This window comes from Coffea arabica, chromosome 2e (assembly GCF_036785885.1).
Source record: "Coffea arabica cultivar ET-39 chromosome 2e, Coffea Arabica ET-39 HiFi, whole genome shotgun sequence".
Classification (NCBI taxonomy): domain Eukaryota; kingdom Viridiplantae; phylum Streptophyta; class Magnoliopsida; order Gentianales; family Rubiaceae; genus Coffea; species Coffea arabica.
This window is the reverse complement of record NC_092313.1, coordinates 29472357-29491574: the sequence shown is the minus strand read 5'-3', so window position 1 is coordinate 29491574 and position 19218 is coordinate 29472357. Positions and strand designations below refer to the sequence as shown.

Sequence of the window (19218 nt, the reverse complement as noted above, 5' to 3'; positions counted from 1 at the left end):
CAATTACTAGCTTGAAAAAAGTAAAAGAATCATCTTTGTTATAAGGGTGCTTTTTCAGCCATTTTGCACTTTACATATCACTATTGGCTAAGTGGATATCTTTGATCTTAGTAGTGTCATATGGCACTATACAAAAACATAGAAGGTTATTAGTGATTTACCCAAAAATCTTTGACCTTACTTAATACACTATCAAGGCCTTCAAAAAAAAGTTTTACTTTTGTATTCCCTTCTATTTGAGCTCTAGTACTCATTTTTTGGCGTATTTATTTCATGATTTGTTGAATAGTTAGAATAAAGTCACATGTTTGTATGCACATAGTAGTGTTTTTCTTTTTTCTTTCTTGTAACGAAATCATTTACTTTTTTGGGTAATTTCTTTTATGATATGCTTTGAAATTTGGTATGTTTGATTTTACATCTTTATTGTGACTATTGTGATAGTCATTCTTAGGTATCTTTTCAAATAAGTGATATATAAGAATTTTCTCATAAATATACAATCACGTGTAATGCATGATTTTGCACTATTTCATTGTAGAATATAATAAAATTCTTGATTGTACAATTGAAGGGATTTTCATGGAGTTTTGTGGTTCTAAAGATGTAGCTAGAAAATACAAATTCATCAAAATGGAATTTGAATCAGTTCAATTTAAAATGAAATTAACATTTCCATTTTTTTGATGGGCAACATGTGTAAGTGAGTATATGAATGTCAATATGCAAATCTATTACAATTTATGAACTACAAAATTTGTGAATATGTAAATGTGGACATATGAACTAGTATAACTTGGAAACGAGAAAATTCTTGGTCAAATTCAACTTTGCGGTTAATTATCAAAAAATATATCTAATTACTACCGTCAAATATATAAAATAGTTTTAATGACATACTACCGAGTTTGAGTATTTTATGGCTATATTTGGATGATTGTTTGAGTTCTGATGTTCATTTTTTAGTTTAATCATTTTATTTATTGAATAATTAGGATGTACTTATGTCTCCATACGTACAATACATAATATATTTTTTTTTACCTTGCATGTATCACTTGGACGAATATAAAGCTTACTATAGGAGAAATAAAGTAAGAAAAATAATTAGAATATATAGTAGAAATTTGATATAAAAGTTTTAGTGAGAGAAGACCAATTGAAAAAAAATTATATTAAAAATACATAAACTCTTATGAAATTGAAATTATGTATATTCTTAGCATATATATGTGATCTAAATTATACATAATAACTGAGAATTTACCAATATGTTTTTGTATACAAATATGTAGATGAACGAATTAGCTTCTAGTTACCTTTTTATATGTGTTCATTTGTTAAATTTGTAAAAGGTGAACTTCGACAACTTTCCAATATATCAACGGAACTATAGATCGTCAGATGTGTCGCCCTACTGAGCAATAGGCAGAAAGATGTGCAATAAGGTCATCAGGATAAGACTCCCAAATAAACTATGGCAATCAGAAATGGAGTTAGTCGCGACAGTAAATACATATTGACTTTACAATAGCAATATTTATTAGTAGAATAGCTCATCAATGTCCATCTTGGTAAGTTGATCACAAAAGGAGGACATAACATGCGAGAGCACATATTTCGTTGTACGGCTGCCGCCCCTCCGACCGCCTTTAGGAAATTCATTTCCTTGTGCAGTGGAAACCAACACGGTGGAGCGAATTTTGGGCATTCTCTCCCATACCCATAACTGTTAATAAAGAAAAAATTGTCCAAGTCATATTATTTATGCATTCGACTAAAATAAAGACATTCAAACATCCAAAAGCTATTTCATTCTCACCTATAGAAGCATATATGGGCCAACAGTGTAGCTCGTTGAAACCTACGATGCTTTGCAGAGATAAGAGTATAAACAGCAAATATTGCACTGCCCCAACTGTATTGGCTTATACCCTCTGTGTCGGATATAATCTAACCAAAGACAACTGAAAACATTGCCACATATATCGGCAAACAACTGTCTTCCAAATAACATCAAAATATAGCACCGAACATGCTGGCAAACTAATTCTTTCGGTGCATCATTTGAAAGAGACTCGTATAAAAACTCTAATAGGGGTACAACTTTCAACCTCTCAACCTTAAAGTGTCGGTTCTCCATTAACTCATAATTACTAATTACTAGTATTGTTACTATTATTTAATATTTACTATGTAACTGCCGATTACTAATTACTACTACTGTTTACTATTACTATTAATTACTAATTACTAAAATTACTATTTATTATTGCTATTTGCTATTTACTAGTTACTATTTACTAATAACGGCATACTAATTCACATTATGCATAAAAAATTACTAAATACTATTAATTAATCAACTTCAACTTCACACACAACATCAAATCCATTATATCAAAAAAATTACTAATACTAATTACTGAATGACAGTACCTATTTTGCCAAATGTGACGAATGAGGCTCGTCTTCTCACTCCGGAGTTTCAGGAAAGACACCGGCTGCACAGTCTGCTTTAAGAAGACACAGGAGACATGCAATTGGAACCGACTACTTGAAAGCTTCAGACGACACAAGCGAGGCGGAAGCATTATTTTGGAAAGACATTAGTTCTGCCTCTGCTTTGGGAAGACACTGGCGGAAGCACTACTTTGGGAGGACACTGGAGGAGAAAGGAATACAAGGATGGACAATCCACGAATAGGGATGGACAATAGAGAAAAAAGGGGTTGGTGAGAGAGAAATGGATGAATTTGGCTACCTATCTATAGAAAAAACTTCACTCGTTTGTATCGATGGGTTTACATCGTTTGTATCAAATACAAAAACTGTTGATCTCCTTAAAATCGACGGCCAAAATTCGTCGTTTTCAATAACAATGAAATTGTCGGTGGAGAGCATTAATTGTTGATCAGTATTGATCAACAGTCATACCACTATGCCGCACCTATTTTTGGATGCGATGTAATACAAACGTCACATGTGGCTATTGAAAAATTAAAAAAAAAATAATTTCCTGCCAGTTTAAAAGTTGACCATTGATCGTACTTGATCAACAACCAATCACATTCACAACATCTATTTTTGGATGCATCAATCTCTGACACTTGCGGTGACAGGAAGCATGTTATTAAAAATTGTTCTAAAAAATAAAAAAATTTCCTCCTGCAAGTTTAAAAATCGACCGTTGATCATGCTTGATCAATGGCCAATCACGTTTAATGGATGCGGCAAGCGGCGACTAGAAGCATTTAGAAAAAAAAGTTGTTAAGCTTTGGTCTCGCATAATTAAAAGCTAAAACAAATTGGATTTTTTGTACGCCAATTTTCTCATTTGCGGTGACACTATCCTACAGAACATCACAAATGTGATGTTTTGGTATATTAACAATATATCAAGAAATTCACCATAATTTTGCCTCCTACATGAACAACTTTTAGGAGGTTTTTAAACTCTAGTCTTTTGATAGTCTTCCATGTAAAATATCAGACACCTTCCTAGTTTATATTACTAGATATCTCTAGAAAATCATTAATTTTTATGTGATGCACAAATCTCCAAAGATAGTTTGAATGTTCTAATCACATTTAAATTCCTTCTTGTTCATTAGATTAATCAAATAGTTTGTTTTTGTATACTCATTAATGGTAGCAATTGATATTTAATAACGCTTGAACTCCTTGTATATTTGTCAATTGACCGAGCAACTCCAATAAAGATTTTGAGCCCCATGCAACAAAGTTCGATTTTTTTTTATTTTAGTTTTCTTTTTCTTAAGATAAAAGGAACAACAAACTAAATTGTTGGCTAAATTTTGATATATTTAACTGTATTTATGATAAAATATGAAACTAAAATAGAAAATGAGGAAAACAAGAATATTGCATTAGAGAGCAAGTTTGAGTAAGAAGAGAAATAGAATTTGAGCCAATGAAAACTGATGAAATTTCTAGTGCATAATGTAATAGGTTGATGTAAGAAGCGACAATGAAGACATGATAGATAAAAAATTATAGAAGAAATGTTTCAGGAGATGAGATAATAGAGCTACTTTAAATGTCAATAATCAATCCTTACATATCTCAAAAGGAATGTGTTTATATAATTTGTCAAAAATAGTATCCTTTTTCAAAATATTTTTTGATGAAATTTCTTTGGAGATGATTTACTAAAACGATTTTAGATTTGCTAAAAATGGCAAAATAGGCTATGTGCAGTGAAGGGGTAGAGGGAGATGAGAGAAAAGGGGGACAAGTAATTGTGGGAAGAAGGCGATCTTTGTGGTTAGGGAGCATAAGGTGAGAGATGCTATTGGACGAAAGTGGGAAGAGCGGAGATATAAGAATGGGCACTCAAGATAGGAAATGGGTATAGAAAAGTGAGAGGTGAAGGTGCAAAAATGGAAGGGGATATAGAAAGGCGTTAGGAAATATGAAGAGTTTCAGAATGTGAAATTGAAAGGGATTTGATTGGAAAAAGGTAGGAAAGGGGTAGGAATTGCCAGAAAAAAAAAGTAAAATTAAGAAGAGAGTAGTTGTGGTAGTGGTAGTAATGACCATGGGTCAAAAGGAAGAGGAAGAGGTTGTAAAGGCAAAATTGGGTGATAGAAAATGGAGGTATGAGAAAGGTGGCCATTGTATAAGTACTTACCATGTCTGATATCACGCCTATATACATCTTTAAAATGTGACAAAGCTGCAGACCTCTTCTTGTATGGTCCTCACTTTTTTGACCCTCCTAAATCTTTCGATCTAGGAGCAAAAACTAGAGTTGGATTAGAACTTTTATCAAACCAATCTACTATTATCTCGACCTGGTTGGGTAATCTAAAAAAAATCAGCAATTTGAGTTCACAAACCTTTAAGAAAACCAATTGATGTACTAATACTACAATTAACATTAAAAAAACAAGAAAAATAGAATGGAACATGTACCAAGTCTATCATTTTGGACTCAAAAAATTAGATACAATTAATATAAAAAACTAGTTAAGAATTTCGAATTACTCTAGCATAAAAAAATCAAGTATATCATTTTTAGACTCCTTATTCTAGCATCTTAGCTTGAGTTTTATTCTGCATAGCAAAAACAAAACTAACTTCGACCTCTACAAGAAGAAATACATTGAAATAAAGCAATAACATTTCAAATATGAAACGAAATGCTTTTTTCCCACTACTGACAACCCTATATAAGAATAAACACTATAAAAAGAAAAAGAAGCAAAAGAAAAACAAGGTATGTGAACATCGAAACTTAAACTAACCTATTTAACAATTTCGGTAACTGATCGATTTCAACCAAAATTTTTTTGGAATTTTAACCATAATAAGAATTAACCCATTAAGAGTTAGAGTGAGTAAAGATTCAAAAATGATAAGAAGAGGACAAGTATGAGTAGTGATCAAAAGGAGGAAAATGAGTGAGTGAGGACTAAGGAGAAGAATTGAGCAAAGAAGAGTGACGAAGAGAAATAAGAAGTTAGTGGTTAGGGTTCTTGCAATTTACTCAATTTCGTCATTTTGTCATTTTGTATTTGTCAAATGTCAATTTACTCAATTTATAACCACAAAATTTACAAATTGACTAATTGCTAATTATTAGTCTAACTCTCTAGTCTAAATAACCTACTCAAAAGTCATAAGTTACTAATTAGTAATTACTAAATACTAATTTACCAAATTGGGATCCTAAATTCTTTTATATGGATTATGTTCTTCACTAGTAAAATTTTTTATTTTGATTTGAACCCCAAAATTATTCAAAATTTAACATGCTAATCCTGTTCTAACAATTTGGAAAATCCATTAGTAATCATTTTTTCCTATATCTAGTTATATCTTGAATGATTTAAGAAGAAAACAAAAAGTGGTTAATTCAAATCAAATTACAATTCAATGTAAAACATAATAAGTTACAGTTTACAATGATAAGTGATTACTTTGCCAATTTCACTTGTGTAGTTATGTGTACTTATACATTTATTCATGAAATGAGATTAACATGTAATGCATTACACTTATTAATTTATTCTTATTTTATGTAGTTTAAATGCTTAATTTTCAAATGATCTGATTACTTTCAATGGTGAATTATAATACATTAATATGTTCATGTGCAATGTATGTGCATTGTCCTTAATTGTCCATCCTTAAATAAGATTAGTGATTAGTGAATATAAATTCATATATTATACGTGTACTTTTAGAGTATGCTTACATGTTACATATTCAAATATTCAATAATTCAAACATGAAACAATGTCTAATCACTAATTATGTGTAATCTTTAGAACTATACTTATCTAGTTCTTTATATAAGGATAAGTATTATAGTTAGTTTATTATTATAGTTATATTACAAACATTAAAATAGGTATATGATAATTCTACCTACTGTTATAGCTTTACCTATATAATATATAATAATACTACTATTATTATAGCTTTACTTATATAATATATAATAATACTACTATTATATACAAACATACAATTATTTGAGATATATAGTACATAAACTAATTTGGCAAATGAATGCGATAAATGGTAGCCTATCCTATTTTCTGTATTTGAGTTAAAATTGGTTATTATCAATTTGCAAATCCTATTATTATTAATTGCAAATACTAACGGCGCATCACATCTCACTTTACCAGTTTAAAATTACCAACTTCATTTCAAAATTAAATAGTAAATTGGTGTAAATCCATTTATGCTTATCCCCTAGTGATCGAGGGGCCATAAATGAGAAGGGTGGCGCAGATTAGAGGGTCATGATTTGGTGCCTGAGAATAGAGAAAGAAGTGATGATGTGTTTGTGTGTGGATATGTTCTTTAAGTGATTTTTTGTATTCTGTGGTGCTTTCTATTGGCATTCTTATTTGTCTTTTTTGGTGTTTTAGACTAATTTTTTCACTTTTATTGTCATAGATGTATATTCCATATAATGTTTGGGAAAAAATGAGTCTAAACAGAGCCAATTTTTTTCCAAATGAAAAAAAGCCCCAAGTTTTTTAATAATGTCAAATGGCATGTCCCATTTTCTCTCTTCTCCCCTCTTTCTCTCTCTCTCACTCATATAAATAGGTTTGCACAATTAATTTTTTTTATAGAAACTCGTTAACATTTTGAGATTTTGTTTTTTTTTTTTTGTTGAACCTTAGAAGGGAATTGTTGGATTTTTCATGATTTAGATTAAGACTTCAATATAAAGATAAATTTGTCGTTAACTGGTGTGACGACCCCACCTCCCCCTAGGCGTAGCTAAGGGTTTGACAGACCGCCTGCTCAACTATCGCCAGGACTCACTATAATAAATTCTCAAAATAATCTTTCAAGCCTCCAAATTAACATTAGAGTTCTACAATTCAACCAAAATTCAAGTTTAATTACAACCAAAAGTGTAACGTAAGATACACCGCCAAATATCAAAATATAATCTATCTGCCAAAATACATGTGCAAGAGAATCATTACACATTAGTTCAAACTTATTAATTCCTGACCTCCACTCCTGTAAGGAAAACAAACTAATAGGATGAGCTTACTCCCAGTGATGTTCCCAAACAAGCATCCAAACAAAACACCAGCCAAATTACAAAATATTCCATTTAACAATTTCACACACTTTTTACAGTGATAAACAGTTTCAAGGCATTCCAAGAAGTAAACACTCAATCATTTAAAGGATACGAGCCCATTTAGAGCTATTTATTCATTCATTCATTCAATCTCCGCCCATCTCTTCCTTATAACTTCTGACATTTGAAAATAAAAATTTCTACATTGATCATTTCATCTATTCATTCAATTCATTTTATTCACTGGTCAGTACTCCACCTGATTTCGTGCTAATATTCGAGTATACCAAAACACTATCTCAAGATTACCAACCTATCCGACAGAGTTCGCTTCTGACTCGAGTCGGCCGGCAACAAATCATTATCAAAACCATTTATCAAATACAATAAGCAAAAAAAAGCTATTGATTTTCACTAGATGAAAACTAACAACAAAACCATTTACTCCCCTATTTATATCAATTTTCTACACATATATACCTATCTACTATTGTATAGCCATACATAATAAAAATATTCAACACCTTCATTATTTATATTTTTTCCCAGCATACATTTATTCATGAAAATAATATTTATACCACTTAAACACAAAATCTCATTCATACCCAAATTTTCACACATACTCATTTTTCTACTATTCACTAATTTTATTAACCTTTATTATTATCTAAGTAATATCACCACTTCACACTTTTCCTATTACCCTAAAACACACTTTTCCTATTACCTAAAACACATACAAGAAACAAAAAACTATTCATGAACAAATCTTGGGCAACCCTGCTCGAAGAGCAAGGTAAAGCCAACCAATAATTTACAATACATACTTGCTGCTATGGTGTAGCTTTGTTTCTTTGTTAAACTTTAGAATGAAATGCTGAATTACTTGATTTAGAGTAACACATCAACCAAAAACAGAGTGAATGAAATAAGTTATCATCAAATTATTAATTTTTATAAAGTGTGTATACTAGCATAGCACATGTAACTTAAAAGTTTATTTATTTATTTTTATTCAAAAGCGACTCCGATCCTTAAGCGGGAAAGGGTAGGGGGGAAGCTTCTCATCCTTCTATTTGTAAAAGGTGGAAGGGGAAAAAAAAAACCTTCTTATCCTTCTATTTGTAAAAGGTAATTTTAGGCATATCTCAACAGCAACGATCAGGGGTGAGCAAAAAATCCGATCCGATCCGAAACCCGATCCGTTCCGATCCGAAAAATAGGATATCCTCCGATTTTTCTTAGCGGGGCAGATACGGGTTGGGTACCCGCAAAAATGGATACGGATATGGATCAACAAAATAAAAACCCGCAGGTACCCGACCCGCAAGATATATTATATAAATATTAAAAAAATAAGGGTTCATTATATGATTTTATAATTTTTAATTCTAAGTGTAAGTAAAGTGGTTCACAACCTCATATTTTAATCTCATATGATCCGCCTCTCCTCATCTTGTGTAAAAAAAAGTGAATATTCTTGGTGAAACGTGAACCAAATGAATAAAACAAAGAAAAATTTGTGAAACTCTATCACAAAAATTGTTTATCCCTTTCATCCTTTTTCATTTTTATTCTATTTCTATCGATCTTTCCTGCAAATTTTTCACCAATTCAATAAAAAATTTGTGTTTGGAGCTCCAATTTTCTGTTAGCTAGATAATTAAAACATTTGTGTCTTTCATTTATTTATTTATTTTATTGCAATTGTGTCTCTTAAATTTGTCTCCTTTATTTTAGTGCAAGAAATTTATTTTTCTTTTTCATCACCTTTAATGCAACAAGGTCTATTCCAAAGATGTAAGAAAGTTGAGGAAAATTTTTCAAGATTATTTTGGTTATACTTTCTTCAAAAATTATTAGTTCTGTTCAATTCTTTTCCAGACTTGATTCCACAATCGACTAATTTTGGATGCAATCTTGTACCATAATATCCTTAAGGAAATTGGAAAAGTTGCCATATACTTATTATCCTTGTGTTTGTTATGTTGTAAAAGGATGAAATGCGTGAAAATGGTGATGTACTCAAAATTATCATAAAACATCGTTTTATCCTTGTGTTTGTTATACTTGGAAAAGTTGGAAAAGTTGTCATATACTTATTATCCTTGTGTTTGTTATATTGTAGAAGGATGAAATGCGTGAGAATGGTGATGTACTCAAGATTATCATAAAATTTCGTTTTATCTATTAGATATTATAATTCTAATATGTACTAAATTTATGAAATCGGTTTGATTATTAGATGAAATGTGTGAGAATGGTGATGTATGGATTTTGATTATAATATCTCTACCAATGTTAATTGAAAAGCTACTTTTTTTTATTGGAAAAATGTTGATATTAAGTGAAAAATATTTTTTTATTGAAAAATAGTTTTTTTTTTAGCAGCCCCTTTTTTTTCGAGTACCCGAATAGCGGGTATCCAAAAACATTAGGAGCGGGTTAGGTCGCAAAATAGCTGATCCGATATTTTAGGGGCTGATATCCGACCCGTGCCCACCCGTTGCAGGTTTATCACTTGACTAGTTGACGTCTTGGTCCACGGGCCCTATAGTTATTTTACAAAATATATGGGGTATGATAGTAACATGACGAAAACACATGGGAGGTAAATGTAATTAAAACGCAGAGACTAACAAGTAACAACCCAAGCCAACGAACGACGCCGTTATGTAAAGCATGTGCCCTAAAACCCTTTACAGCCGCTTTCCATTCCTGTCCAAAACCCTAGCAGGTCGGAAATCATCCTGATTCTTCCCTCTTCTCAATTCAGCTCTGCTGCGTGTTTCTGAGCGTGTTTTTGTGTGTGATAGAGAAAAAAGTTCTCAAGTAATGGGGATTTTTGAACCGTTTAGGGCCATAGGATACATCACAACCAATGTCCCTTTCTCCGTTCAGAGACTCGGCACCGAAACCTTCGTCACCGTCAGCGTCGGAAAAGCATGGCAAATTTACAACGTAATTTTTATTTTCTTATTTTATGCATTTCCATTTGGGTACAATTTTTTTTGGCAAATTTTGGAATTTTTTTGAAGGCTTTAATTCTTGTTTCTTGCAGTGCGCCAAGCTCAGTCTGGTACTAGTTGGTAAGTATTGGAACCTCGTGGTTTTGTTTCTCCAATTCATTTCTATATTTCAATGCATATTTCTTGAGCATTAGTGTTTAAATGCTACTTTTTCAATTAATTTTTTTTTAAAAAATGAAGTGATTAGTTACGGAGAAGAAAGGATTTCTTTCCATCTGTACAAAATCTGTTCTGAAGGGAAATTTGGAAGCGTTTGGAGAATACCTTTAGGAAAGGAGGTTCTGAAGTTCGATATATTTTGGATTTTGGAATTGGAATTTACCATATACACAGTTTGAATTAGAATGACAACCAAAAGGCCTGATGAACTGTAGAAGCAAATTTAGTAAATAGACTACTGTAGAAGTAAATTTAGTAGCATTCCAGTTCAAAAAAATGTAGTAAATAGACTACTGATGAACTTCTACATTCCAGTTCAATAGAAATGTAGTAAATTTGCTTCTGGCTGTGGCTGATGACAACCAAAAGGCCTGTCTAAAAAAATTGAAGATATATAACTAATTAAAAAATAGAGGATCTGAAGATTAGGGCGTTCGAATTTTCTGGTTAAATGGTCAACTGCCTGTTTCCAATAAATTTGGTTCATGTGTTTTTAGATGATTAATTGTGCCTGTAGTTGGTTAACCACTTCTATTATTTGGTTTCGGTTTGTTTGTAGGGTTGTCTTACCAAGTAAACTGAACCATCAATAACCAAACTTGTGGATTTGATTTGTAGTTGCTAAATTGTGAAAAAATTGTTTATTAAAATTTAAGTGACCTGTTGTGAAACTTCTAACGAAATTAATAACCCCAGTAAAATGGTGCCCATTTTGGTTGGTTATCCTGGCAAGTACATTTACTCAGGTTGCTTTGGATAGCATTTAAGAGCCAAAACCGCATAAGCTCTTCATAAATTAGCAACTCTTGATCTGGAGCTGCTGTAAAACTTAATTCAATATGGAATTACTGCAAAGGAATCTTGAAACTATCTTTGGACTTTCTCTTTCTTGACCCTTTTAGGTATTAATATTGTGATGTTTGTGTGTTTGTACTACACTTACCTTCTTCTAGTTACTTTAAGCCTATATAAGGCTTGTATTGTGCTTCTTAGATATATAATAAGCACAATAGCACAATGGCGATCCTTATATAAGCTTGGACTAAACACAAAAAAGCATTGTACGTTCTTCTTGCTAACCTTAGGCTTGTATAAATTGATCCCTGCACTTATTGTGTGATATCAAGCACAATGATAAGCTTATTTAGGTTTTAGTTTAAAGGCAAAGAAGCGTAATACTATCCTAATAATGTACATTAGAATTAGGGACTGCACATATTACCAGCATGTTAACTGACGTGGGCATATTGTAGAGAAAGGGAAAATGTGGCTTCTAAAGATGTACTGGAGATTTCTTGGATACTTCTGAATGTAATTTGTATTGCTTACTTATTGTACTGGTCAGCTAATTCCTACTTGTATGGACAGTATTTGATGGACTTGTTGGGGAGCTTTCTGATTGCCGTACCTCTTGTATTTGTGGTTTTTTGTGTCATTAATTAGTTGTAAAGAAGTTTTGCTAGACTTGCATTAATTCATGATGTCTGGTGCTTTCTTTCGTATTTGATTGTGAAATCTAGCACCTTTAGTACTCATTGTCAATGTGTTGCAAGCATGAATAAATGTTGCAAATAGAATTTTTCATGTAACTGTAGATCTTTTGATTTGATTAGTATCTCAAAAGTGTTCTGTTGGCAAAATTGTTGTTGATTGTATAGTTGTAAAGTTTTTACTGATTCTTTATCTCTTCCATCAACTTATTGAGTTTGTATTTCTCTCTAATTATTGCTAAACATGCTTACTGGTGAGGATTTTAATGAAGGCCCTCAACTTCCAAAAAAGATACGAGCTCTTGCTTCTTATCGCGAGTACACCTTTGCTGCAAATGGGAGTAGTATTGCAGTTTTTAAACGTGCCCATCAGGTTTGTCCTAAAAGTTCTGTGTATTGCACGGATGACAGGTCTTCATGATGTGAAATTTAATATGTGTAGCTTTATTAGCGAATCATTTCCTTGGTAAAAAGGACTGTCAGTTATGCTTTACAATAGGCTTTTGGTCTATTTGATTAGTTTTATTGGAACGGTTCTATGTCAACATGTTCTAAAGGACTGCACACTGAAAATGCCCCATATCTCCTTGAAACTGCTAGGCTAGTTAGAAAATGCAAATACCATACGGATGAGTTATCATGCTTTTGTTGCTAGACTTTGCATGACTTCTTGCATTTGATGCATGACCATTTGTCAGAATAAGCTGTAGGTGACCAATTATACCTTGCTTCATGTCTTTGCCAGAAAGTCATGACATGAATTGAGTTGATTTGTTCCATATTGCTGTACCAAAGAATGGTATTCTTATATTAGGCATTCTCAATCTTCTAAGACAGTTCTGCACATTCATTACTTCTTTTCATGTTCCCAGGCAGCAGGCACTATTAGTGAACACACATTTTTGTGGCACACATTTGGCCTCCCATTTTTATGGACGTGGTAACTTCCTCTTCAACATGTTTAGTATACTAGCCAGATGATGAAGCCTATAAGGAAATAATATGTGTATTTATTATTCTTATTCGTTGTCAGACATTCACTTTGACATGGTAGGGAGCCTGCATTGGTTTTAAATGGTTTAGTTGATTTAGAACATTCAAATTAAGAAATGAACATGAATAAGGTAAGGTTTAAAGAAATATTATGCAATTGAAAAGTGTTTGCCCACAAAGATAGGTGATTATATAGTCTACTAGCTAAATATAAGTTTGGCAATAGCAAATGCACTAGTAGCAAGAAGAAAACACAAAATGGTTGAAAAATCTGGGATTTACCACAGATCAATCAAAGCAATAAAAAGAATCGCTCCTCAGGACCAGTTTGAAATGGCTCAATTATTTTTGGAGAAGTTAGTTGAAGCATATAATCATCAAGTAGCTAGTGATAATAGTAAGAACCTATCTAAGCAAGCTACTGGTAGTCAATTTGAGCAACTGCTTCAGCAGGCAGGAGAATCTATTTTGACTAGTCTTACTAGGGATTAACTAAGTATGTTACTTTCATTTGCTCTGCCAAAATAAAACTGTCATAAGAAGCAAGGTTTGTGGCTAAGCAATGTTTTGTATAGTTAAAGTAAGAAGCTTAAGAAAGTTATTCCTAAGAAACCTTAGTGCCTGTAATTGGAAAATTTTCTATGAATATGAATAGGAATAGAAATCTTTCACCCCACAATTTTGGTGTTTCCTATCCAGAAGTATGTATGTTCATGATCATAGTGCCTGATTGTCAATGACTAAATGTAGGTTCGAAGTAGTACCTTGCATGAAAAGGAGATCGTAATAAGAGAACTTTTTAAATGATTGTTATATGAGGAGTTTGTTTGTTACTAAAAAAAAATTGAACCTTATTGTGAGGTTTACATGTGGAACAGGTGGCGACTTGGAGCAGGCATGGTGCAAAGGTTAATCACTTGCTTCTTTTTGGTGCACATATCTTAAGTGTTGATGTTGAAGGCAATATATTCACATGGGCATTCAAAGAAATAGACAAGAGCCTTGCTCCAGTTGGACATGTTATGCTTGAGGACAACTTCACCCCTAGTTGCATAATGCACCCAGATACTTACTTGAACAAGGTATCTGATATCCCTGACTTTATAGTCTGTCTTTCATGACTATTTTTTGGAACTTGTTTCTCATCAACAAATTGTGAACAGGTTATAGTTGGAAGTCAGGAAGGGTCTCTTCAACTTTGGAATATTAGCACAAGGAAAAAACTTTATGAGTTCAAAGGGTGGAAATCATCTATAAGCTGTTGTGTTTCATCCCCAGCTTTAGATGTTGTTGGGATTGGATGCGCTGATGGAAAGATTCATGTGCACAACATTCGCTATGATGAAGAGATAGTGTCCTTTAGTCATTCTACTCGAGGTGCTGTAACAGCCTTATCCTTCCGCACTGATGGGCAGCCCCTTCTAGCTTCTGGAGGTTCTTCTGGGGTCATAAGCATATGGAATCTTGAGAAGAGAAGACTGCAGTCTATTATTAGAGAGGCCCATGATTGCTCTATAACTTCTCTCTACTTCTTTGCTAATGAGCCTGTACTGATGAGTTCATCCATGGACAATTCTCTTAAAATGTGGATTTTTGATACAAGCGATGGGGATCCTCGTTTGCTGAGGTTTAGAAGTGGGCACAGTGCTCCTCCTTTATGCATCAAGTTCTATGCTAATGGCAGGCACATTCTATCAGCCGGTCAAGATCGTGCCTTTCGACTTTTTTCTGTGATCCAGGACCAGCAAAGCAGAGAGTTATCTCAGCGTCATGTTTCTAAAAGAGCAAAAAAGCTCAGGTTGAAGGAAGAAGAGATAAAGCTGAAGCCTGTCATTGCATTTGATGTTGCTGAAATTAGGCAACGTGATTGGTGTAATGTGGTGACATGCCATAGAGATACTGCTCAAGCATATGTGTGGAGGCTTCAAAATTTTGTCCTTGGCGAGCATATTCTTACTCCATGCACCGAAGACCAGACACCAGTTAAGGCATGTACCATCAGTGCATGTGGCAACTTTGCTATTCTAGGTACTGCCGGTGGGTGGATTGAGCGATTTAATCTACAGTCAGGAATTAGCCGAGGCAGTTATCTAGATGCATTGGAAGGGAAAGGTGCTGCCCATGATGGTGAAGTCATTGGCCTTGCATGTGATTCTACAAATACTATAATGGTAAGTGCTGGATATCATGGGGACATCAAAGTATGGGATTTCAAGGGACGCGAGTTAAAGTCTAGATGGGAAATAGGCAATTCGCTGGTAAAGATTGTTTATCACCGTGTAAATGGGCTGCTGGCTACTGTAGCTGATGATCTAGTCATTCGATTATATGATGTTATTGCACTACGAATGGTTCGTAAATTTGAAGGTCATACTGACCGTATAACTGACATGTGCTTTAGTGAGGATGGAAAATGGCTTTTGACATCCAGCATGGATGGGAGTCTTAGAATCTGGGATGTTATCTTGGCCAGACAGATAGATGCCATGCAGGTTGATGTGTCTATAACTGCATTGTCATTGTCACCCAATATGGATGTCCTAGCAACAACTCATGTTGATCAAAATGGAGTTTATCTGTGGGTCAATCGGGCAATGTTTTCTGGATCTGCTAATTTTGAATCATATGGCAGCAGGAATGAAATTTTGAGTGTCAAGTTGCCTTCCGTTGCTCCTGTAGAAGGCTCTCCAGAGAATGACTCTGAGAAGACCATTTTAGATGCTCCTTTGCAAAATACTTCTCACTCCACAAAATTAGATAAACAAATCCCTGATCTTGTTACCCTTTCACTTTTGCCCAAGAGTCAGTGGCAAAGCTTGATTAATCTGGACATTATCAAGGCCAGAAACAAACCAATTGAGCCTCCCAAAAAACCTGAAAGGGCACCTTTTTTCCTACCTTCTATTCCATCTCTTTCTGGTGAGATATTATTTAAATCTGGTGAATCTGCTGATAAAGAGAAGGATACTCAAGCTGGTGAAGCATTAAGCAACGGAAAAAAGTCTGATCTACCACCATCCCAGTTCTTGCAATATCTTCAGTCATCTGTGGATGTAGGAAATTGTGAGTCCATTGGTTCTCTGTTATTTGTTTGGGCTACTAGTTGAGCAGTGGTAGCATAGGTTATAGTATGGCCAAGTTGAATTCTGTGAGGTTGGGGGTAGCTTAGATTTTGAAATAACATGTATTGGTAACTCAGTTTTCTTTCTAGTCTTTATGTGGAGTAAAACTTGAATAATTGTGGGGGCACTGGTGCTGTGAATGGCTAGTAAATTGAGATAGAAAACTAGAAGGTAATTAGTAAGTACCAAAACATCTTTTCAACGCATAAAAAGGGTTTCAGTCTTTCTACTGTTTAGATGCGAACTGCCGCTTTCGACTGTAGCATTGATTTGACAGGGCTGATCATGAATCTATGTTGGATCCTATATAAGTAAAGTGAACTTCCATATTACACCATTTGGGTGGTGTAAATACGGACCTAAAGCATTTTTAAGTGTAGTGGATAATGAATTTAGGAGCGACATGATTTCTGTTTAGTTTCCGTAATTTTGTCATTTACACCTGCTTTGATCTATGTTGCAGTTTCAGCTTTCACGGATTACATCAAAAGCTTATCTCCTTCAGCTCTGGATATGGAACTGAGAATGCTTCAGGTTATTGATGATGATGATCAAGAAATGGACAAAAGGCCTGAGCTATACTTTATTGAACTGCTTTTGGATTATTTTGTGCACGAGATTTCATGCAGGAATAATTTCGAGTTTATTCAGGCTGTCATCAGATTGTTTTTAAAGGTATGAATTTTATAGTGTTCTCTATTTGTTTTTCTTCCACAAGGGAGTTTTTTTAGCTTGTAAAATTAGAAAATAAAAATGACATGCAAGTTCTTATAAGGAGAAGCATCTCCTAATTCTCTGTTTTGAGATCTTGAATTTTATGAGTATGAGCACATAATCATCTATTGCTTAGGTTTCACTAGCTACTATCCATTTGGTCATATGACATGTTGCTCGTGTTCTTTGCCGGCCAGATTCATGGGGAAACAATTCGGTGCCAGTCAAAGTTACAGGACAAAGCAAGGAAGCTTTTGGAAGTCCAATCAGCAGTATGGCAAAGAGTGGATAAGTTGTTCCAGAGTACTAGATGCATGGTGACATTTTTGAGTAATTCACAGTTTTGATTGCTGGATTAATGGATGCCTTCTATCCTAGAAGCTCATTCTGTTGCCAAGAGTTCAGTTTTCCATGCCAAACTGTGTTGCAAACTTGTCACTTACACGGTTTGGTACTGAGATGGAGCTTCGCTTAACTAGTCCACGATGAGTATTACGTTTGTTCGCTATATGTCTTATGGGTTCTGGGACCATAGATGAAAGGAGGTTATTTTATGGGCACTTGCAAGGTTCCAGTTCTCATTCCGCCCATCAGATCTTCACCATTTTGAAAGAATAAGCTTATATAAGGTTGTGGTGAATCCTTACGTGCTGATCTTGTTGGCCACAGCTATCGAGCTTCATGGGCAGCAGCATGGGAGCGGAATCTCTTCAAGGGTCAAAAGTTTGCTATCGTATACTAATCCATTTTCCGCATGGCATATCAGGATTCTTTTCTGAACAGAACGTGGTACAAGTGGCTACATAGATTCCAGTTTAATTTTTAAGTGTGGGCAACCCAGTTTCAAGGCCTATACTTTTTTTTTTTTTTTCCCTTGACTGGAAAATATAAGATGTTCAATTATGGAAGGAAATATATGTAATTTTCTCATTGGTATTAGAGCAGGAGTTATTTGATTCGATTCTGGTTATGTATTTTGCAAGACATTGAAAATCTGTAGTTTGTTATTCAGTAAAATTTGAAGGATGGATATTGATCAAATGTTCAGTCCACTTCTATAACCAACAACCCTAAACACTTGGTAATAAATCACGTGCTTTAGCCACATAAAATCATATACAAGATGAAACAACAGTTGTTCTGGGAAATCTTATTTTATTTTATTTTTTTTTGTTTTTTGAACTTGCAACGTTGTTTTAAACCCAACTTAGAATACTCAATATGGCCGATTAAACCAAGATTGGATTAGGTGTTCAGTTCAAATATTTAATAGAAAAGGGTGGTAAACATCCAACCAAATCTTGATTTTCTCTATGATAAAAGTGTTTTGATATATCACACCTAAAATTGGATTCTCTTTGGAACAAATTCTTGATCTAAATATCTAATGAAACTGAATCCTGCTAGCATAAAGTATTAGCTCGATAAAGTATCTGAACTATCTAGATTATGAAATCATCCAGGTTACAATATAAGATTGATTCCATTTGTATTAGCTATTTTTTTTTAGAGATTTTTTCAAATGCTTTATTGTAACTGTACATATGAAAAATACGAGTGGCAAAACTATATGCCATTCCTGTATGTAAATGTAGTTTTTAAATTTATAAAGATGGTCTATAATCTCTTCTTGTGACAGCTTTCTTGACTCAAAATTATTGGCGGCAACAAGGGAGGCTATAACAATCTGTACTTGATTGTGATTGGAAAATTGTTTTAACATGATGAAGTTAATTAATTCTGTTGATTTGATTTGTTTCTTGCTTTGTCAACACAAGAAGAAAACTTCGTGAATGATTATTTTAGCTTGCTAGCTTCAAAAAAAGTTCGGTAGATTAATTGGAAAGCTTGGTGACTATTTTTTTTTTTTTGCGCTGGCAAAACTAATAACAGCTAGTGATCTTTGTGCTACAAATATGTTTGTCAAATATGAAATTTCTTAAATTTATTTACTTGTTATTTGAGTATGGAGTAATTAACTTGTAGATCTGATGATTTATAAAATGTGCAGATATTCATTTGGGTGCTGGTAATTTTTCTAGAATTTGGAATATACTATAGTAATTTTTAATTATATATTTTTTCAGAGAAAAAAAAAAGAATGTGTTTAAAAATAGAGTTCC

General features: G+C 33.5%; 1 protein-coding gene and 1 long non-coding RNA gene across 3 annotated transcripts; one reads left to right on the top strand and one right to left on the bottom strand.

Moving 5' to 3' along the window:
- Positions 1-1452: 1452 nt before the first annotated feature.
- LOC113732333 (uncharacterized) lies at positions 1453-2861 on the bottom strand. The gene is made up of 2 exons (XR_003458723.2): positions 1823-2861; positions 1453-1729 (listed from the first exon to the last, which is right to left on the bottom strand). It is a non-coding gene; the product is annotated as an uncharacterized lncRNA (long non-coding RNA).
- A 7388-nt stretch (positions 2862-10249) lies between these two features.
- On the top strand, positions 10250-18136 carry LOC113732331 (U3 small nucleolar RNA-associated protein 21 homolog). Of its 2 annotated transcripts, XM_027258033.2 has the most exons (7): positions 10250-10549; positions 10650-10677; positions 12539-12639; positions 14138-14341; positions 14423-16322; positions 16845-17056; positions 17293-18136. In XM_027258033.2, the coding sequence occupies exons 1-7, from the start codon at positions 10424-10426 to the stop codon at positions 17440-17442; spliced, it is 2721 nt and encodes a 906-aa protein (XP_027113834.1). In that variant the 5' UTR covers positions 10250-10423; the 3' UTR covers positions 17443-18136. The 2 variants fall into 2 exon arrangements, with proteins under 2 accessions (XP_027113834.1, XP_027113835.1); XM_027258034.2 differs by lacking the exons at positions 10250-10549; positions 10650-10677 and adding an exon at positions 13139-13206.
- Positions 18137-19218: the final 1082 nt, after the last annotated feature.